General features: G+C 43.5%; 1 protein-coding gene across 9 annotated transcripts in view; it reads left to right on the top strand.

Annotated features, from left to right (window-relative positions):
* Nucleotides 1-23,091, top strand: part of SERGEF (secretion regulating guanine nucleotide exchange factor) — a 243,957-nt gene that overhangs the window by 14,496 nt on the left and 206,370 nt on the right. For all 9 annotated transcript variants that reach the window (XR_014068795.1, XR_014068796.1, XR_014068797.1 and 6 more), the window contains 3 exons: nt 3,041-3,154; nt 8,667-8,729; nt 13,517-13,675. Coding sequence is in view for 6 of the 9 variants with exons in the window: in XM_081541454.1 (XP_081397580.1) it covers nt 3,041-3,154; nt 8,667-8,729; nt 13,517-13,675 (336 nt within the window). In the remaining 3 variants the exon portion in view is untranslated. The remainder of the gene's footprint in view (nt 1-3,040; nt 3,155-8,666; nt 8,730-13,516; nt 13,676-23,091) is intronic.

Genomic DNA, 23,091 nt, shown 5'->3' on the forward strand with positions numbered 1-23,091 from the left:
CATTGGAGGTTAGGACTTCAATATATGAATTTACGGGGGATACAGTTCAGTCTATAACAACCACAGTTTGTTTAACCAGTCACCCATTGAAGCACATTTGGCTGTTTCTGGTTTTTAGCTATTAAGAATAAAGCTATGAACATTTGTGGACAAGTTTTTATGTGAACATAAATTTTCATTTCTCTGGGATAAATGCCCAGGAGTGTGATGACTGAGTTGTATGGTAGTGATTATACTTTTATAAGCAGGTTCCCTTAGGAATTAGCAGGGCAGCCGCAGAATCGGCTGTCACTGGTTTCCTTGCCCCTTGCCTACCAAGATTCTGTGAGTGCTGGTCCCATGAGTACATTTTTGTCAAGTTACAAAGAAACACAGTTATGTGTTTAATTTTAAGTCTTCTTCTTCCCCCACTTATTTTCAGTAAATATTTCTACCTGCATCTCAAAAAGGTAAGGACTTTTTCTGAAAACATTACCAAAAAAAAAAAAAAATACCACCATCATATCTGCAAAAAATTATCAGTAATTCTGTAATTTCATTAAGCATCCATTCAATGTTTAAATTTCCCTGATTGTTCCAAAAATACTTTTTATGGTTTTGTTTGAATCAGGATCCAAATTAGATCTATCATTGCAGTTAGTTAATACGTATCTCATGTATCTCTCTTTCTCTTTTAAAATTTATTTATTCCTTTTTGAAAATATTTGTTTGTTTATTTTGGTTGTGCCAGGTCTCAGCTGTGGCATGCAGGATCTTCAATGAGGATCTTTAGTTGTAGCATGTGGGGTCTAGTTCCCTGACCGGGGATCAAACCTGGGCCCCCTGCATTGGGAGCATGGTGTCTTAGCCATTGAACTACCAGGGAAGCCCCTATTCCTTTTAGTTTTTTATTGTGATAAAATACACATAACATAGTTTTATCATCTTAATCATTTTTAAGTGTACGATTAAGTGGGATTAAGTACATTCACATTATTGTGCAACTATTACCACAGTCCATTCCATAACTTTTTTTCGTCTTGCAAAACTGAAACCCTATATCCATTAAACAATAAATCCTCATTTCCCCTTCTCCCAGTCCTGGCACCCACCATTCTTTCTATCTCTGTGATTTTGACCACTTATACAGGTACCTCATGTAAGTGGAATCATACAATCTCTGTCTTTTTGTGGCTTATTTCACTCAATATAATGTCCTCAAAGTCTGTCCATATTATAGCAAATGTCAGACTTTTCTTCTTTTTTAAGACCTAATGGCATTCTCCTATATGTATATACCACATTTTGCTTATCCATTCATCTATTGATGGACAGTTGGGTTGTATCCATATTTTAGCTATTGTGAATAATACGGCCATGAACATGGATGTACAGATATCACTTCGACATCTTGCTTTCTTCTGGATGTTTCCCCAGAGGTATAATTGCTGGGTCATACAGTAATTCTATTTTTAGTTTTGGGGGAAATTGCCATACTGTTTTCCACAGCAGCTGTACCAATTTACATGACCACCAGTAGTGCAGAAGGCTTCTAAATTTCTTCACATCCTTGCCAACCCTTGTTGTACTAGCAATCCCAATTCCATCCCAGTGAGTGTAAAGGGTTGTTTTGATTTCATTTCCCTAATGATTGGAGAAGGAAATGGCAACCCATTCCAGTATTCTTGCCTGGAAAATCCTGTGGACGGAGGAGCCTGGTGAGCTGCGGTCCACAGGGTCGCACAGAGTCGGACACGACTGAAGTGACTTAGCATGCTTGCATGCATTGGAGAAGGAAATGGCAACCCACTCCAGTGTTCTTGCCTGGAGAATCCCAGGGACGGAGGAGTGTGGCGGGCTGCCGTCTATGGCATCGCACAGAGTCGGACACGACTGAAGCAACTTAGCAGCAGCAGCAGCAGCAATGATTAGTGATGTTGATCATCTTTTCATGTGCTTATGGCCATTTGTATATTTTCTTTGGAGAAAAGTCTGTTCAAGTCCTTTGCTCATTTTTGAATCAGGTTTTATTTTTGTTGCTGTTGAGTTTTAGGAGTTCACTGTATATTTTAAATATTAGTCCCTTATTGGACATCTCCAGTTTCTTTATGTACCTTTTCCTCTCTGTTTTTTCTCTTGCAATTTGTTGAAGAGTTGATAAGTTTTGTTTTATTTCAGCACTGTGTTTTGTTCACTTTGTGCTCAGTCATCACCACTTATATTTCATACAGCAAGCTTGTCTGTTTTCAGCCTAGAGGACCATTGGGTATAGGACACTTCTGGAGGAGCAGTATCTTAATGTTGCTGTTGGGTGATGGAGTCTAGTTACACACGTCTGATTGTAGGCCAAATATATGATATTTCATCTACACATTTGTATGAGTTTCAGAACATTGGTATATGAATTAGATCCAGTGAATATGGAAACAAAAGACCATTCCACTTGTGGAAATGGTGGCTGTTAAGAAGCTACCTTGCAGTCATAAATATGTATTTATTTGACAATTAGGAATCTCAGAATTCATCTTGGTGTAGTAGAACAGGCACTATGTTAGGTGCAGGAGAGTTGAGTCCTGGTGTTTTCTCTGCTCCCTGCTCCCTGTATAACCTTGGACAAATCGCATGCCCTTTTCAGGCTTTAGTTTCTCATCCAGTAAATGTGAGGCATGGACATGGTAGGCTTCAAGGTTGTTTCCTGCTTGGTCTGGAGCCTGGGTTGTCTTTTCAGGTTAATCATGAAAAAGATATCATGCCAGTAATTTGACTCTGGAGAAGTCAAATTTGACAACAGGGGAGTCAAAGGAGAACTTTCTGGAGGGAGTTTTAATATGTTGGGATTTCCACTGATGGTCTTAGATTGCCCTGAAGACTGGATTTGTGATTGGCTTGGTGGTAATCCCTAGGACCAGCCATAGGACTGCTTGAGGCAGTAAGCTTTTTCATAATACGCATGCTAACTAAGCATGAATGGGGAATCTCTTATGACATGAGGTTGAAAGCACCATCTAGTCTTAATCCAGGTAAACATTTTCTCTTTTTTCTCTCCTACTCCGCTGGGAAGCTAGTGGCACTGTGTTCCAGTGGGGAACTGGTTTGGCATCATCTGGACGGCGACTGTGTCCTGGGCAGACTCTCCCGCTGTTTCTGACAGCAAAGGAACCCAGCAGAGTGACAGGTAAGGCCCTTGTTTCTTCTGAGTCCTGTATCCGTTCTTTGTCTGGAAATGGAGAAACAGGCATGCAGAAAATGGGTAAATGGCATTTTTCTTTTGCTGTTTCTTGGTCTCTCTGTCTTAACTCGTTCTGTTGGTAGGTCTCTTAATTTTTTGGGATTTTTGTGGGCCCAGTAAAAGTACCCCTCTTCGGTGCCAGAGTTCAGAACCCATTGAGAGACAGGTGCAAGTCAGGTAGGTGGAAATCAAAATGGTAGCTCTAAAAATGTTAAAAGTTAGGTTGGAAGACATGAGCTAGGTGTTTGGAAATAACGGGTAGCAGTAGTGAGCCTCCAAGTTCTGAATCCCAGCTTGGATTTACCCATGAGGCGCTAGAGCAGCTGCAGGCAGTCCTGCTAAGTTCATGGTGCCACTGAGCACCTGGAGGAGGTGCCCTCTGCAGGCAGGCACATCCCAGAGAGAGAAGCCACGAAGACCATGCTTGCCTGCCCTGCCAGTCCCCAAAGGAAAGCAGGAGCGAGGGAAGATGTAGAGAGAGGGGCCGGAAGTGTTCCCTTAGGGAAGTCTCTCCATGAGCACATGAAGAGTAGATAGGAAGGGTGCTGCCTACAGGTCTGCTGGTCAGTCTTTTGTTGGGAAGTTGGTCTCTAGGGCTTCCTGTCTCTCTCCCTCTACACTCTTGGTGGGCCTTTCTCTCTCTGTATGTAGCACCACGTCTCCACCTCCTCCTTCACGTCCTCTCTGGCTCTCTGACTTTGTGATCCAGTTTACTGAAGGTTGGCTCTAGGAAAAAGCTGTCAGGAAACCTGTACTCTCCTCTGGCTCAGAACAAAGGAGGGATTTTTGAGGGTGGTAGGAAGCAAGGAAAGAAGACTGAGGAGTGAGCCACGGTGGGTGTGTGCTACAAGTTGTTGGGATTGTTCTGATTCCCACTCTCTCTCTCTTTTTTAAAAAAATACTTATTTGTTTATTTGGCTGGTCTTAGTTGTAGCATGTGGAATCTTTAGTTGTAGCATGTGGGATCTAGTTCCCTGACCAGGGATCGAACCCAGGCCCCCTGCATTGGAGTGTGGAGTCTTAGGCACTGGACCACCAGGGAAGTCCCTGATCTGATTTAGTCCTCAAGGCTTTCACCTGTTGTGGGAGTAAGGTTAGCCCTCTGAAGCCCATGGGTTGAGTTGGGGAGAGTTCTCTCAGAGCAGGAGAAGGGGCCACTGGACACACGCCAGATAGTCTGCTTCACATTGAAAGCATTTGTAATATAAACTCATACTTCCCAAACATTTTTCCTGCCTCACCAAGGTATTCACTGCTCCTTGGGCATGCACTGTGTTCTCATCCCTCTGTGCTTGTGGGCAGACTATTACCTGTGTGCAGAATGCCTTTTCCTTCCTGTTCTCCTTGGAAAAATCCCGATAATTTTTCAGGTCCTAGCTCAGCTGCAACTGAAAGACTCTTCCCTCTTCTCACCTCTGTTGGCATTTTCTTTCTCTGCAGGGACAGCACAATGTGTTGTATTGTTATGAGTTGTTTACATGTTTTTCCAAATGCCAAAGATGATGAGCATTTTAAGGGTAGGGACTGTGTCTACTTTCTGTTTTTGTACAGATTTTGTATCTAAAAGGAATCAGTAATATTTTTATTTGATTTGACTTAACCTGGTTGGGGATCTTCTCAGGGCACAGCTTAGATTCAGAGGTGATTTGGGGGAGTTTTCTGATGAGACATTTGCAGAGATATCAGCTTTCTGCCCTCAAAGTCTTTCACTTTACCTTCCCCCCATCTTTACATCATCACCATCATTTCTGGAGCTGGAACCCTGGGCATTCTCTCCCAACCTGACCACGAGGGGACCAGTGCGTCCTCTCTGATGAAAGTGGCAAAAACATCTGCTTTGTCCCTTTCTCATTCTATAGGATACTTGAAGGCATGAGGGATATTTTATTAAGACACTGGAGAAGCTCTATACAGTCAGCAAAAACAAGACCGGGAGCTGACTATGGCTCAGATCATTAACTCCTTATTGCCAAATTCAGACTTAAATTGTAGAAAGTAGGGAAAACCACTAGACGATTCAAGTATAACCTAAATCAAATCCCTGACAATTATACAGTGGAAGTGACAAATAGATTCAAGGGAATAGATCTGATAGACAGAGTGCCTGAAGAGCTATGGATGGAGGTTTGTGACATTGTATAGGAGGCAGTGATCGAGACCACCCCCAAGAAAAAGAAATGCAAAAAGGCAAAATGGTTGTCTAAGGAGGCCTTACAAATAACTGAGAAAAGAAGAGAAGCTAAAGGCAAAGGAGAAAAGGAAAGCTATACCCGTCTGAATGCAGAGTTCCAAAGAATGGCAAGGAGAGATAAGAAAGCCTTCCTCAGTGATCCATGCAAAGAAATAGAGGAAAACAATAGAATGGGAAAGACTAGCGATCTCTTCAGGAAATTTAGAGATACCAAGTGAACATTTCATGCAAAGATGGGCACAATAAAGGACAGAAATGGTATGGATCTAACAGGAGCAGAAGATATTAAGAAGAGGTGGCAAGAATACACCGAAGAACTATACAAAAAAAGATCTTCATGACCCAGATAACCAAGATGGTGTGATCACTCACCTAGAGCCAGACATTCTGGAATGTGAAGTCAAGTGGGCCTTAGGAAGCATCACAAGAACAAAGCTAGTGGAGGTGATGGAATTCCAGTTGAGCTCTTTCAAATCCTGAAAGATGATGCTGTGAAAGTGCTTCACTCAGTTCAGTTCAGTTCAGTTCAGTTGCTCAGTCGTGTCCGACTCTCTGCGACCCCATGAACTGCAGCACGCCAGGCCTCTCTGTCCATCACCAACTCCCGGAGTCTACCCAAACCCATGTCCATCGAGTCGGTGATGCCATCCAACCATCTCATCCTCTGTCGTCCCCTTCTCCTCCCGCCCCCAATCCTACCCAGCATTAGGGTCTTTTCCAATGAGTCAACCCTTCGCATGAGGTGGCCAAAGTATTGGAGCTTCAGCTTCAACATCAGACCTTCCAATGAACACCCAGGATTGATCTCTTTTAGGATGGATTGACTGGATCTCCTTGCAGTCCAAGGGACTCTCAAGAGTCTTCTCCAACACCACAGTTCAAAAGCATCAATTCTGCGGCGCTCAGCTTTCTTCACCGTCCAACTCTCACATCCATACATGACCACTGGAAAAACCATAGCCTTGACTAGATGGACTTTTGTTGGCAAAGTAATGTCTCTGCTTTTAAACATGCTATCTAGGTTGGCCATAACCTTCCTTCCAAGGAGTAAGCGTCTTTTAATTTCATGGCTGCAGTCACCATCAGCAGTGATTCTGGAGCCCAAAAAAGTAAAGTCTGACACTGTTTCCACTGTTTCCCCATCTATTTCCCATGGAGTGATGGGACCAGATGCCATGTGCTTCACTCAGTATGCCAGCAAATCTGGAAAACTCAGCAGTGGCCACAGGACTGAAAAAGGTCAGTTTTCATTTCAGTCCCTAAGAAAGGCAATGCCAAAGAATGTTCAAACTACTGCACAATTGCACTCATCTCACATGCTAGTAAAGTAATGCTCAAAATTCTCCAAGCCAGGCTTCAACAGTACATGAACTGTGAAATACCAGATGTTCAAGCTGGATTTAGAAAAGGTAGAACAACCAGAGATCATATTGCCAATATCTGTTGGTTCATCGAAAAAGCAAGAGAGTTCCAGAAAAACATCTATTTCTGCTTTATTGACTACTCCAAAACCTTTGACTGTGTGGATCACAACGAACTGTGGAAAATTCAAGAGATGGAAATACCAGACCACTTACCTGCCTCCTGCGAAATCTGTATGCAGGTCAAGAAGCAACAGTTAGAACCAGACATGGAACAACAGACTGGTTCCAATTTGGGAAAGGAGTATGTCAAGACTGTATATTGTCACCCTGCTTATTTAACTTATATGCAGAGTACATCATGTGAAATGCCAGGCTGGATGAAGTACAAGCTGAAATCAAGATCGCCGGGAGAAATATCAATAACCTCAGATATGCAGATGACACCACCCTTATGGCAGAAAGCGAGGAGGAAATAGAGAGACTCGGTGAAAGTGAAAGTAGAGAGTGAAAAAGTTGGCTTAAAGCCCAACATGCAGAAAACTAAGATCATGGCATCCAGTCCTATCACTTCATGGCAAATAGATGAGGAAACAATGGAAACAGTGAGAGACTTTATTTTGGGGACTCCAAAATCACTGCAGACGGTGACTGCAGCCATGAAATTAAAAGATGCTGCTCCTTGGAAGTAAAGCTATGAGCAACCTAGACAGCATATTACAAAGCACAGACATTACTTTGACAACAAAGGTCCATCTAGTCAAAGCTATGGCTTTTCCAGTAGTCGTGTATGGATGTGAGAGTTGGACCATGAAAGAAAGCTGAGCACCGAAGAATTGATGCTTTTGAACTGTGGTGTTGGAGAAGACTCTTGAGAGTCCCTCGGACAGCAAGGAGGTCCAACTAGTCAATCTGAAAGGAAATCAGTCCTGAATATTCATTGGAAGGACTGATACTGAAGCTGAAACTCTAATACTTTGGCCACCTGATGTGAAGAACTGACTCATTTGAAAAGACCCTGATGCTGGGAAAGATTGAAGGCAGGAGGAAAAGGGGACAACAGAGGATGAGATGGTTGGGTGGATGGCATCACCGACGTGATGGACATGAGTTTGAGCAAACTCCTGGAGTTGGTGATGGACCAGGAAGCCTGGCATGCTGCAGTCCATGGGGTCACAAATAGTTGGACACGACTGAGTGACTGAACTGAACTGAGTAAATTAAACAGAAATATCAGAAAAAAGTTATGGAATAAGACTGCATATCTGCATGCCAGGACAGGTGACCGCAGCTTTGAGCAGAGTTGATTGGGATTATACCTCATCACTGAAAGCAGTGTATTTAGGGAGGAAGAACCTGGATTTGAGATGGGAGGCAAGTTCAAATTCTAGTCCTGTCTGTGTGTTGTTAGAAGGCCTGGACTTATGTCTCAGTGTCTGCACTTGATAGCAGCTGAACATAAGAGATGTCATTGCTTCTGGGCCCACTCCATGGACAGAGCAAGGAAATATACAGGGACACACACTTGTGTTTATATGTATGTACACCTATGTTTGTTTTTATTTTGTAGAAACCATGAGTTTGCACTGACTTCAGTTACAATCCAGTGTCAAATGATTGAGTCTAGCCTTCCACCTTTTCATATCTGTTCCTTTCTCCTCTTTTCTGTTAGTGGGAAATCTGACTCCTTTATCCTCAAAATATTTATGTATTTGTTCAACCTCCTGGATATCACCAGTCTCTCTGCCACACCTCTCATCTTCCTGGCCAGTGCTGCTGACTCAGACCTTCATGCTTTGGCTGAGTTCTTCCCAGGTGCTGGTGGTCACTGCTTGTGGTCCTTCTCTACCCAATTTGTTCTGTTATAAATGTGATTTCAAAAGAATTTTTTTTTTTTTTTTTGTAGGCCTAGAGAATTCTCAAGCAACATGTGTTCTTGCTGGCTCTGATCACTCAGCTTCACTGACAGGTAGGTAACGTGCTATTCAGAATTCTGGGTGTTTTTGCCTCAAGTGTTGCTGTTGAAATACAGATGGAAGAGCATAGATGATGGAGTTGGGATAATGATGCCACTGCTGATGTGATCTTAGCAAGTCACTTTACCTTCCTGAGACCATTGTCTTGTCTATAAAATATTTTGGGGGTAGTTTTCAGAATTTCATATGATAATACACATTAAAACACTCATTTGAAATAGAGGCTCACTTCCTTTTCTCTGGGTTTGTTTTCTCAGCTGTACAATAGGGATAAAAATATCTTTCGGAGTAGTTGTGATTGTCAAATCGTATAACCAACAGTAAATTTATGTATAATGTATTGTTATTCATCTAATCTGTTTTGATATCTAATGTAACTATTTTAAACTTCCCTGGTGGCTCAGTCAGTGAATAGTCTTCCAGCAATGCAGGAGGCCCGAGTTTGATCCCTGGGTCAGGAAGATCCCCTGGGTCAGGAAGATCCCCTGGAGAAGGGAATGGCTACCCACTCCAGTATTTTTGCCTGGAGAATCTCATGGACAGAGGAGCCTGGTGGGCTACAGTCGTGGGGTTGCAAAGAGTCAGACATCACTGAGTGACTAAACACTTACATATAACTATCTAAGCTTTCTAGCTTCTCTAGCTTTCTCTTCTCTAACTATTTAATCTCAAACTAGCATATTTTTGCTTTGCTTTGTCACTCAGTCATGTTGGACTCTTTGCGATCTTGTTTAGTCCATGGAATTCTCCAGGCCAGAATACTGGAACGGGTAGCTGTTCCCTTCTCGAGGGGATCTTCCCCACCCAGAGATCGAACATTGCAGGTCTCCTGCATTGCAGGCAGGTTCTTTACCAGCTGAGCCACCAGGGAAGCCCTGTAGCTTTCTGCTCCTTTTATCTATTGCCCTGTCTGTTTTCTCTGTTTATCTTCTCTATTTTATTTAACTACATGTTTCTATTTTTATCTTCCATCTTTCTGTCTATCTAACCAAGGTCTCCATATATCGCTAAGTCTAGTTGTGTATATATTTTCTAATTTATTTTATGTTTTTATATATTTCTCTAGTTGATCTCTCTATTCTATCTCTTTAATCTGCCCCCACTCCAGTACTCTAGCCTGGAGAATTCCACGGACTGTATAGTCCATGGGGTCGCAAACAGACACGACTGAGTGACTTTTGCTTTCACTCTCTATCTAGTCTTTTTTCTCTCACACACTATGTATATCTCTCTGTCTTGGCTATCTATCCATCCATCCATCCATTTGACACACTCAGCCAATACAGTATAAACTGTCTAGTGACAATGCAGCTTTGTTTTTTTTTGGTTGTGTTGGCTCTTTGCAGCTGCACAGGCTTTTCTCTAGTTGCAGCAAGTGGGAGCTACTCTCTAGTTGTGGTCCGAGGGCTTCTCACTGTGATAGCTTCTCTTGTTGCAGAGCACGTGCTCTAGGGTGCGTGGGCTTCACCCTAGCAGTTTACCACACCTAGTAGTTGTGGCACGTGAGCTCAGTAGTTGCAACTCCCAGACTCTAGAGCACAGGCTCAGTAGTTGTGGGCTTAGTTGCTCTGTGACATGTGCGATCTTCCCGGATCAGGGATTGAACCCATGTCTCCTGGATTGGCAGGCGGATTCTTTACCACTGAACCACCAGGGAAGCCCTAGCAGTTTCTTGTAAGTGAAAGTTCTCTCTCTCAAAGTTTGTCTTTTTCAAAGCCCCGGTTGCCCTGACTCCTGCAGGTGGACTAGAGACTATAGCTATAAGAGATTTATGTTGGTAAGCCCTCTCCCCCACAGTTGAATGCATTACATTTTTTAAGCAAAGGGAAATGACTTTCATACACCATATTTTCAGTGTTTTATGTGGAAATTAAAGATGTATTCACTGTATCTGTAAATTAATGGGGGCATGCATTCTTCAACATCAAATTTGAGGAGTTGTTATGGTGTCCAGAACACAAGAGCCGTAATGTGAGAGTTTAAACACTTTACAAATTCTGAATTACAGATAATTTGATATTTAATGAATTAAAAGGAACTAACTAATGAAGGAAATACCTGCTTTTAGCTTCTGGCTCATATTAGGTAGATTTGTAGATATGCTAAAAAGGTTGAGCTGAAATGAATGCCAGCTCTAAGGGACTCTTCTGGGCATGTGGTCCCCCACCTCCCCTTTTATAGAGGGGATGAGAAGTGACTAGTTCATCCCTTGTAGTCCTCACTAGCTCTGGGAGAAGGCATTCTTTTCCGAGAATAAGAATAGGCTAAGAGGTTTCAACTCTCAGTCTAACTTGAAATGGTTAGTATTATGTAAATCTAGAGATTCTTCTAATTGCTCGTTAACATCGATTTATTCAAAAATCTTATATTACTAAAATTATTTATTATTTCATATGCGGGTGCTTTTATTATGGTGTTTTAAAAACACAGATGTTGAATTTTTTTATTGAGATGTACTTCATATATGAAATTCACTCCTTTAAAGTGTTCAGTTTAGTGATTTTTAGAGTATATGCACAAGGTAAATTGGTTTTGGATATTTTGAAAGTGACTTAAAAGGGTCAAGATTAATATCCCTCTTTCCTGGTCCAGTTCAAGCTGTGACACACTGCATTTTGTTCGGTGCTCTCTAGACCTCCCTGGAGTTGTAGCTTATGTAACTATTTGGTATTGCAGCAGAATTTAATTTTGCTTGCTGATGCAACAGCGTAATGATCTGCATGTGGAAGACAGTTTGTCTTTGCAAAAAGACGGTTTAGACTTACTAAGATAAATGAAGGCTTATAACAGACACAGGCTCATTGTCAGTGGCACCTTGGTTGCTCAGCAGTCCCTTTCATGGGTGGAGACTTTGCCGAGGGGCTCCACTGCCCTCTTGTAAGGGATCCTCATACTTAACACACCCTGGTGAGGTCCAGGGAGGTTGCCCTCTCTAGGCATGAAATAGACCAAATTTGCTGTATAGAACTGCTATATGTCAGTGCTTCAAGGTCACCTGGGTGACACAAAGACTCCACTGATTTATGGTCCCTCATTTTAGACTTGGGCTTCCCCGGGGGCCCTAGTGGTAAAGAACCCCCCTGCCAATGCAGGAGATGTAAGAGACACAAGTTCGACCCCTGAGTTGGGAAAATGCCCTGGAGCAGGAAATGGCAACCCACCCCAGTATTCTTGCCTGGAAAATTCTGTAGACAGAGGAGACTGGTGGGCTACCCTCCATGGGGTTGCAAAGAGTCGGACATGACTGAGGGACTGAGCACACATTTTAGACTATGAAACAGAGACCCAGAATGCGAAGTGATGTGCCCAGTGTCAAAGAATGATCCAGTAGCAGATCTGGGACTTAAACCCCAAGTCTTGGCCTCATATCCTTTAATGATACTGTTTGGCTTGTGATTGGTTTTTGAGAATAGACCAAGCTGCTCCAGGGCAAGCGATGCTGTAAACCTTTATTGAGAGGTCACAGGATGCAGTGGAAAATCCGGCTTCTGGTCCTGCTTGATCCCTAATAAGCCTCACAATCTTGAAAGTCACTTAATGTCTCTGAGCCTTGGTTAATTTATCTTCCAGAAGAGTGCTGTCTAGGAGAAATATAATGTGAGTTGCATTGCGAAAAGTAAAAAGAAACAGGTGAATTAATTTTAATAATTTATTTTGCTTAACCCAGTATATCCAAAATATTATTGCAATGTGTAATCAATATGAAATTATTAAGGAGCGATACTCTTTGTTTTTGCACTAAGTTTTTGCAATGCATTGTGCTTTTTTTTTTTTTGTCTTCAAAACATCTCATTTGGACTAGCCACATTTCAAGGGTTCCTTAGCCGCCTGTGGGCACCATGTGCTATACTGTGCGGTGTTACATGTTAGGGCTGGGGAAGCACTTAGAGGTCATCCAAGGAGTCACAGACTGTAGATTCATAAGCCAAACTGTAGCCCATGCCCCCTTTTGTTTGACTTCCAGTTAAAGATTTGTTGAACTTGAATGCCTTCTGGACAACCATGTGCCCTCCGGTTTGCCACAGTCTCCCACCAGTCTCTCCTGTACATCAGTTGTAGTGTCCTTCTGCACCATCAGCTTTCCCCTCCAGTCTTCAGCTGGTGAAACCAAGGTTTGGAGAGGAAGTGGTGTGTCCAAGGTCAATAACTAGTTAGCAGATCCAAGAATAGAAGCCAGAGTCACTTGACTCTGAATTTGCTCTCTTTCTATTAAATCACAATGTCAGTCAGTCTCATTCCTCCTTATATCACAGGATTATTGTGAGGTTCAAATGAGCTTAAGTGCCATGCGAATGTGATACGATAACTTTATATTTTCCGCTGAACAGGGCATGTGGTGAAATCATCAGATATTTATGAAGTTTAAACTTTAAATAATTTGCCTTTTAACCTGTTATTTTGAAAAGCTAATATATATTTTTCCTAACAAAAGGTAAGCATTTATTTAAAAAATGTAGAAAACACAGAACCATATGTCTTGCACATGGTGGATGTTGAATAAATATTTGTTGAATGAATTAATGAAAAAATAAACTCACTTTCCTGTTCCTTGACAAACTGTTAAGAACATTTGGCCTTTTTTCCTATTTATAGAATTTTAAAAAATCTTATGTGTTATGCTATACATGAATTTGGTATCTTGCTTTGCTCTATTCAATATTGTAGGGTAAGAATAATACAACTTCTTTGAACCACTTTTTTCCCCCAGACTTGGGTTATTTTCCGTCATTTTGGGCTAATGTTTCTTCACCTCTTTTGTTTCCCTTCTGTTTGTTTAAAGATGCAGGAGAGCTGTATGTTTGGGGAAGCAACAAACACGGGCAACTGGCTTCCCAGGCTGCTTTCCTCCTTCTGCCCCAGAGAATAGAAGCACATTGTTTCCAGAATGAAAAGATCACTGCTGTCTGGAGTGGGTGGACACACCTGGTTGCCCAGACAGGTGAGAGAGCGGCAGGGAACTGTGGTTGGGAAGAGCAGCTGGGGGACAGCTGTCTAAACAGCTCTGAATGTGCGGGATTAGGTAGCTTGGTTTTCGCTGACGAAAAGCTTGAAGGACTGGGAAGGGGAGGACCTGAGATCTATTAATAGTTCTGCAGTCAGTCAGATATGTGGCTTTTCCTCTCTGGATCATAGATTTGTACCCAAAAACGTAAGGCTGGGTTAGGTTAACTCCTTGTGGTTCTAAGGGTCCGTGAGGTTTCGAGAGGAAAGAAGCACCACCCAGAAATATGTCCAGGTTGTTGGGAGGATCTGTGCCTTGTCATAGCTAAAGGAGTGACTGTATTTGCATTTCCACCTAAGTCTAAATTCAAGGCATCAGAAACTGTTGAGTTAAATGTTCAAGACTGAGGCAGGAGCATTATTTTGAATCATAGCTGGCACGGTATTTTGATTTGGATTTTTATTAACCTTAACAAACTCTGTACATTGATTCAAATATCTCACGTATTCCCTCAGACATTACTTTACCAGGCCAGGCCATCCAGCTTTTGGGATCTTTATCTTTTCTTGATTAATCTTCATTGTTTCTCATCTTTCCCTTAGGGCATTTCTTCTTTCCTCGTCTTCATATTCCTGACTGTGTTCTCAGGGTTTGTTTTTTCATGGCCGCCCTTCTTCCCAACCTTCCTAGAGCTCTTGCTGACTGACACAGAGTTTCCCAGGCCGGCAGGTTGTAATTCTTAAGATCCATTATCGTGTCAAGGCCTTCTGAACTTTAGGGGTTCTCAGAAGTCCCCTTGCCTGCTCTTGGTCTGCTTGTTGGCGACACGCCGATCTGTAGACCCCCAAATACCTGATGACTTATTCCAATGCCTTCTGACTTCTGTAGGTTTTCAAGTCCGCTTCAGTTACCCTTGGTTAGTCACACTACTACATGTTTGAACACACAAACATAGGCTTAGGAGTATTTACATCCATGATGCTTTTAATTGGTTCTTAAATTTTTTTTTTTTTTTAAGATTGCTTTGAAACAGAGGCCTATATAACCAAGGTGTATAATAAACTTTCTGCATTTACTGCCTCAGAGCATGCTCCAATGATGTCATTCATTTGGAGGCAAATCATGACTTTGCTCACAGTAGTTCAGAATGCTTAAAGATTGGGACCATCTACAGAAATTTATCTCAAAGAGACTCTCTGAGCATAGTAGCTACTTATTTATATAACTGTTAACTGTTTCTCTTCTCCTCCTGACAGTGAGTTCTGCAAGAGGAAGCCCCATATTAATCTTGCTCACATCTATATCTCCACCGCCTCCCAAAGAAAGTATTTATTGGCTGCATTAAACCTTCTAGTTAAAAGAGACTAAACATACTCAAACGAGGCAGGGGAGACTATGAGGATTTCTGACCTCTTTTCTGGGAAAGAGGTCCATGATCAGAAGGCTTCAGTTTGTCTCTTTGAATTCGGTTATTGTTTATTGGAAACCTTCAGAGCAGTGGGCTAAGCTTGAAGAAATAGAGAGGAGACGGGCCATGCCCTGTCAGGGCTTCCCAGGTGGTGCTAGTGGTAAAGAACCCGCCTGGCAATGCAGGAGACGTAAGAGACACAGGTTCAATCCCTGGGTCGGGAAGATCCCCTGGAGAAGGCAATAGCTACCCACTCCAGTATTCTTGCCTGGAGAACCCCATGGACAGAGGAGCCCAGTGGGCGATAGTTCATAGGGTCGAAAAAGAGTTGTTCATGACTGAAGTCACTTGGCACGCATGCATGCCCTGTCACTGCCATGTGTGGACAGGCTTAAGTCTAAGAGTACAGAGATAGAAGGTTTTACCCATCCATCCATCTATGAAACAGATGGTGAGGATCCGTTTATGTACCATTCCTTGTGCTTGATCCTAATCCTGCCCTCAGGGAGCCCACTGTCCCTAGGGGAGACAGGCCTGGCATCAGACTTCAGTGCATCAGTGGAGCCAAGTCACCGTGTAGAAGTGGCACAGACACCAGCAGTAGTGTGAGTCACTGGGTGTTAACAGGTAGGCGTTTCATGCTTAGTCAGTCTTCAAAGAATTGCAGTGCAGCAGAATACACTTACTACCAAACGATAGTGGGTTTAGTTGAGTCTGTCAGTGACCCCGTTAACTGGTTAGGCAGCCGACTAATGAAAGGCACAGAGATGTTGCTACTTTGATTTTAGCTTTGCATCATGCTGATCTCCATGTCTGGGCCAACAGCACGGCCCTCGGGGTGGGAGGTTGGAATCCATATCCCTGACACTGCCTAAGTCACCCCAGCTGCTCTGTGGGGCTCAGCTTCAGGTTTCCACCTCCCCTTGAAAGCATGGTCTTTGGGTAAAGTTTCAGCTGTTTAATTTACTTGTTGATTTGGATCTCTTGTTTTGTCCCTTTCCCCTTTGTCCTGAGTGCAGAGTGGTTAGAAGCTGGGATGTTGGAGTGGCCTGGTTGCAGCACTGAGTTTGGGGTGGATGTGAGTCCTCTGCTGTTTGATTCACCAGTTTTACCCTCCTCCCCAGCAGCCATGGACGCCTTTCCCCTGACGCAGTATCATTGAGAAGAAACAGCCAGGGCTTCCAGTTTAATCAGACCTAGCTGCTCATGTTAATGGGAACAAGATTTGCTTACGGGGTCAGAGCAGCTCATTACTGGAACAAGGAGTTACTCGATTCTAGTTGTCTTCACAGGCTGGAGGAGAATGGTTCCTGGGACCTACCTGCGGCCATATCAGCATAGAAGGCTGCCTCCAGTCTCATTCTATGAGGCATTAGGGGTGTGATATTGATTAAAAACAGCTTATGTGCCGTGACCATGGATCTCTCCAGTAAGGTGGGCTGGATTGGGTTAGGATGAGAGTGGGGAAGTAGACAGTGCTCTCCCCTTACTGGTGTGATAGTCCCTACACCAGTGACTCCCAGCCACAGGCCACTTTGTCCCTGGGGGGACATTTGCAAAGTTTCAAAACATGTCTAGTTGTCACATCTGGGGTTGGGGTGCTACTGGCCTCTAGTTGGTACAGGCCAGGGATGCTGCTAAATGTCCTGCAATGCAAAGGCAGCCCCCACAACACAAAACACCCAGCCCCAGATATTAGTGGTGCCACCATCAAGAAACACCACCCAAGACGGCCACCCCCAGCGGTAGGTGCTGAACGAGGGCGGTTCACATGGTACCAGGATAACTTTTACACTTCATCCGTATGGGACTCTGGGATGCAGTCTCTGCCCTCCCCCATCAGGAGTCTGGTGCCTGCCTGCAGTGCTTGCGATGGAAAAATACTTTTCTCCGTTAGTCAGAAGCACTTGGAAAGAGTCCAGGAGAACCTGTTCTAATCTGGGAAAGTTGGCAAGGTACCTGTGTCTCAGGCTGGTAGAGCTGCATTCTAGAAACCTTTCCCAAGCTGCTTAATGTCCCTGATCATTGTTCTCGGGAACTTCATGGGACTTCTGGGTGACTTTATCCGGACTCGGTGACCTGCAGCTGTCTCCTCTGAGATTCATGATTTCCTGGCCTGAAGTGCTTCCTGTGAGAACTGGATGGCAGATCTGGGTGCCTTCTTAGCTGGTGACCTTAATGAAGTCACTTCACCTGTCTAGGCTTCAATTTCCTCACCTCTCAAGCCAGGATGTTAAAACCTACCTCTCTTCTGTAAGCAGCTGCTGTAGGGTTCAGATAAGTGAATCTGTGTGAACAGTCCTGTGCTGTGCGCTGTGCTTAGTGGCTCAGTCGTGTCCAACTCTTTGTGACCCCATGGACTGTAGTCTGCCAGGCTCCTCTGTCCAAGTAATTCTCCAGGCAAGAATACTGGAGTAGGTTGCCGTGTTCTCCTCCAGGGGATCTTCACAACCCAGGGATTGAACCCAGGTCTCCCACGTTGCAGGCAGATTCTTTTAGTCTGAGTCACCAGGTAAGCCCAAGAATACTCGAGTGGGTAGCCTATCCCTTCTTCAGGGGATCTTCCCAACCCAGGAATCAAAGCTGGGTCTCCTGCATTGCAGGTGGATTCTTTACCAGCTGAGCTACCAGGGAAGCCCATGAATAGTCCTAACTAATTGTAAAATGCTGCATATACCTAAGTGGGGATGACTGTGGTTAGGGTGTATGAGTATAATATTAAGGAATTAGCAGGTGCTTTTAGAAAGGCTTCTATTTCAGCAGGGTCTGTGCAGGGCTGGAGACAGGGCTCATGAACTGGCCAGGGATGCCTGGCTTGAGATCCAGCTCTGACAGGCAGTTTTCTGAGATTTTTCACTTACATGCAGTGGGCATGTAGTTTTCTGATATGATCAATATAGGATCGTCGTGGCCTTACAGGTAGTTTTCCCTGTTAAAATCTCTGATCACACTCTTCTTCACCTCAATTTGTAACTGTATACGTCCATTTGCATTCTTTTTAAAAAAATTATTTACTTATTATTATTTGGCTATGCTGGGTCTTCACTGCTGTGTGTGGGTTTTCTCTGGTTGTGGTGAGTGGGGGCTACTCTCTAGTTTTGGTGCGTGGACTCTCATTGTAGTGGCTTCTCTTGGGGCTCCCAGGCTCTAGAGCGCAGGCTCAGTAGTTGTGGCGCATGGGCTTAGTTGCCCTGTGGCATGTGGGATCTTCCGGTGCGTGGACTGTCATTGTAGTGGCTTCTCTTGGGGCTCCCAGGCTCTAGAGCGCAGGCTCAGTAGTTGTGGCGCATGGGCTTAGTTGCCCTGTGGCATGTGGGATCTTCCTGGACCAAGGATTGAACCCGTGTCCCCTCCATTGGCAGGCAGATTCTTAACCACTGGACCAGCAGGGGAGTCTCATTTGCATTCTTATTTGTTTAACGTCTAGGCTGTAAATTCCATGAGAGCAGTGTTTGTTCACAGCTGTATCCCCAGCACCTGGCACAGGCCTGGGCACATAGTAAATGATTAGTTGCTAATTGCTGAATGAATGAATAAATGGTGAGGTAGAGAGAAGCCTGGCTTTGCAGTCAGACAGGCCAAGTATGACTCTCAGCTCTGCCAGCTTCTGACTGTGTGGTGGCAGCTCCATCGCTCCCCATCACCCCCACCCACCGTAGTTCAGGCCATGTCACCTCTTGCAGGGTCCCACAGTGGCCCCTGCCTGGTTACCTCATCTTCCCACATTCATTCAGTTCCTCTCACCCACTCTGTTCTCCATCTCTCAGTTGGAAGATCTTTTCAAGTCCATGTGTCAAATTTCAGTGTCTTCCCCACTGCTCTTTGGATAAAGACAAGCCCTTAGTGGTTACCAGGCCCTGCATGGTCTGCCCTCTGCCTGCCTTTCTAGCCCTGTTTCTGACCATGCAAACCCTTGATCTCTAGCTGACCTCTCCTCTGGCCTTGGTACCTGGAATGCATCCTGTATTTCCCATCATAGTACCTTTGCAGCTGATGTTCCTTCTATTTGTCACACTTATCCCTGCTCTCCTTCTTCATTTCGACTTAGTTAAATCCATTTTTTTTCCCCTTGACCTCAACTTAATCATCACCTCCTCCGGGAGGCCTTCCCTTGACATTCCTGACTCATCACTTTTCCCTTTTATCTCTTCTCAAGCACTACAGCCTCTCCTTTGTGCTATTTTCTATAGGATTCTTTAACTCATTCCCATCCCACTAGATCGTAAGCTCCATCTGGACAGGAGCCACATCTGTTTTGCTCAGCATTGAGTCCTCTGTGCTTCGCAAAGTACTTGGCACATCCGAGATAGGTACTCAGTGCCTGCTGGACAAATGAATAAGCCTAATTTCTCTGAGCTTATTTCCTCATTAGGAAAACAGGGAAATATTGCTGACCTTGGATGAGGATTAAATAAGATGGTGTATCAAAGCTTCCAGCATCTAGCACAGGACTGGGCTTGTGTCGGTTCAGTACACCTTAGCTTCCTCTGTCCTTTGAAACTGGAGTGATCAAGAGGTCAAATGCCCCATATCTTCTCTTTCTGAAAGAGGTCTCTGTGGGGCTGGATCTGAATGTCTCTGGATCAGTAACAGGTTGACTCAGGACTCTCCTGGCGAGTGCAGAAAGATCAATGCTTAAAGATGCTAAGTGCTGGTTGCTGGTGATTTATTAGAATTTCATGGAGAATGATTTATACGAGATCCAAACCTTAATATGGGGCTGGTCAGAATGTTTAGAGCCTAGTTGCTTTGGGGATGCTGGAAGTGTTCCCTGGGCCATGCAGTATCCCAAAACAGCCTTGCAGTCTCATGCAGGCTATGGACTGAAAAAGTGAGCCCCAACACAGAGTTCTTGACATTCTTCACTCTTGTCAATGTCACCTTGAAAGGTCCTGAAGTCTTATCTTTTAAAGAATCAGAAATGGAAAGAGAAACTTCCTCACTTGGGAAATGAGAAAACTGAAACAGAGAGGCAAGAAAGTGCATTTATGGCAGCATCGAGGCTGGAAATTCAATTCTACTTTTCAGTAATTTTTTCCCCCCTCCCTTCATTATCTTCCTGGTTCTTGGTTATATCCTTTTAATTGAGATACTTTTTATTCTTTCATTTCTCCAAAGTGGGGAATTGCATGGCACATGTGGAAGGGACCGGATCTTAGCCATTCTCCTTTCTTCAAGAGTCACAGATGGAGAAATATTTTATTGCATTTGATGTCTAAGCATTAGTGAAATCCAAGCCCAGCCATTGATTCACACTAAACTGAGTTTATAAATATACTTAATGCTGATTTTTCTGTTTGGGGGCCAAGATCCCTCCAGAATAGGGTGATAGTATGTATTACTCTGTCTTCTTTGGGACCTTATATCATGAAACCTCATCCTAGCTCAGGGAGTTTCTGACCTCATGGGCTCTATTTAAAGCAGGGGTGTTGGAATTCTTGATGTTTGTGCTTTAGAACTTTGAAAACCCAAAGGTTGAAAGTCAAACCGAACCCAAAGGACTCTTTTTGAAGTGGATAGTTTTTGCTCCTTGTTTAAACCACTATTTTTTATCCTAGAATCCTTAACATGTCAGGAATGGCTGAGAACTTAGAGCTCATCTGGTCTGACTCTCTCAGCTTAGAGATGGCAAAACTGAAGCCTGAAGAAGTGGAAGCACAGGGAGTGAGGGAAGGAGGAAGGACAGAACTGGGGTCTCATGGCCTGGGTCTAGTGCTGTTTATACCTTGTCACTTTCTCTGCAGAGATGAGGAGGAAGTGTGCATGATTTAACTACACACACCCAGCGACTTGAACTGGGAGTAATAGTTCCTTCTGTACATGAAGTTCAGCTTCAAGAAAATACCAATTCTTGCCTGAAATGTGTAGCCAGAGGTCCCTTTAATGGATTTGCACGTGGAGTAGAAACTAGGAGATGGTGCTCCAGGAGCACAGGTCTGGAGGCCATCCCAGGACTCATAGAAGCAGCTCCTTTTCCCTTTATAATAATGTAACAATAGTCCCAGCTCTTGTTGACCACTTTTATCACTGTCAAGTGCTTTCACCTCCATTTTCTCATAGGAAAGTGGCAAGATGGGTGTTATTATCCTTGCTTTCCAGACAAGTGCCTTATCAGTTAACTGTACTGCCCTGGTTCACATAGTTGGATATAGTTAAAACTTGAACCTGGTCTTTTGTCCCCAGACCTGCTACTCTGACTCCAAGAAGCACATATCTCAGAATGCTCTAACCCATGAACTAAATTTCTTTTACTCTTCAAGGAAGCATCTTTTTCCAGTTTTTGCTCATGATTCTCGCAAGCAGCAAGGAAGAAAATTCCTAGTTATCCTTGGCCTTTCAGCAGGTATTAGTGGGATGCTTGTATGTTAGTCACTCAGTTGTGTCTGACTCTTTGCAACCCCGTGAACTGTAGCCCACCAGGCTCCTCTGTCCATGGAATTCCCCAGGCAAGAACATTGGAGTGGGTTGCCATTCCCTTCTCCAAATGGAATGCTTACCTAGATGAAATTAGCACTATGCTATAGACTACATGGAAACATAAAATCCAGAACTACCTTCAGGAATTTTATAGTTGGGTGAGCAAATGAAATATTTAGTAGAAAAATTATAAAATATGGCAAAGAGCCAGAGGAGTGGCCCAGACACTGAAGGTTGTAGGGTTTCAGGGGAAGGGGAGGTCAGTGTGGTCACAGAGGAGTGTGAAATCCTTTGGGAAGGTCTCATTTTAATGTGTGGAGGGTTTGGGACTTGGTTCTGTTGCTTTCTCTTTGTCCTCTGGTAAGACACACAACTCTGGTCCCCATCTTCTCATCTGAGCAATAGCAGGTTATGGACAGGATATCCAAAGGCCCTTCCAGCTCTGAAATTCCATAATATTAAACAAATAAAATAACACTGACCTGAGGATATTATTATGGATACATTGGAAGATTAAGTGTAATGCCATTCATTGCAGCCTGATTTATAATGACAAAAACAAATACATCGAAACAAATGAAATTGTAGGGGGTTTGGTTAAATAATTATGGTACAAACATATGTTGGAATATATAACCACTAAATAGAATGTTTTGGAAGGATATTTAATAACAGAGGAACATGCTCATGATATCGTAAGTAAAAAGTAGATTGCAAGGTTACTGTACTACAACTATTTTTTTTTCAAAAAGAATGTTTGCATGGGTGAATTTTCTTTTCTTTTGTATTTTCTATGCTGAATATGTAATTTGCAGCCTGATTATATCCCCATAAATGTCAGTGAATAAACCTTCTTGTTCCTCAATGCAGGGAACTGGCCCCTTTGCTAATGTATTCCTGTGTGTATATGCCCTTGACACCACTTCCATGGGCCTTGTTTGGGAGGTCGCATGGAAAAGAGGCAAGAGACTGTAGAAGGAGGCAGGAAAGTGCAGGTCTATTTTTGGCTTAGTCATGAGTCAGCTTTGTGGCCTGAGGAGACTTTGTGACCTTTCTGCACATCCCTGAGCCTTGGTTTCCTCATCTGAAGAGGGGAATTGGAGGTCACAAACAGTCCTTTGAACTCCAAGATACGTTCATTCCTAAAAGTGGAGAATTTCTTCTCGTCATAGAACCAGCTGAGAGGCCTCATTGATTCCTTGAGCCTGGGTCCTTTCTTTTTCTTTCACTTCTCTGTACCTGGGTTTAGCTGGCTAGCTGTAAGATCTCTCCCATTTAGAGTTGGGGATGAGACTGAAAGGGATTGAGCGATAGGGCTGAGACCAGAGAGTGTAGTGACAGTGATACCCCACTAGAGGGAAGCATTGTTTGACTACTTGCCCTATCTGCTCTGCAGGTGAAGAGTGGCCTTGATTTGCCTCAATTTGGTTTCAAATTCTAGAATTTTAGATTGAAGAGGACTTTGAAGATGATCCAGAAGAACTCACTTATGCATAAGTGAGATAAAAGAGACCATAAAAGGCAAGGGACCTACTTTAAGTCACACAATTTTGTTTTGTTTTTTTCTGGGTCTTTATTATAGGGTTTA

This window comes from Giraffa tippelskirchi, chromosome 11, assembly GCF_054371585.1.
Source record: "Giraffa tippelskirchi isolate mGirTip1 chromosome 11, T2T-mGirTip1v1.2.pri, whole genome shotgun sequence".
Lineage (NCBI taxonomy): Eukaryota > Metazoa > Chordata > Mammalia > Artiodactyla > Giraffidae > Giraffa > Giraffa tippelskirchi.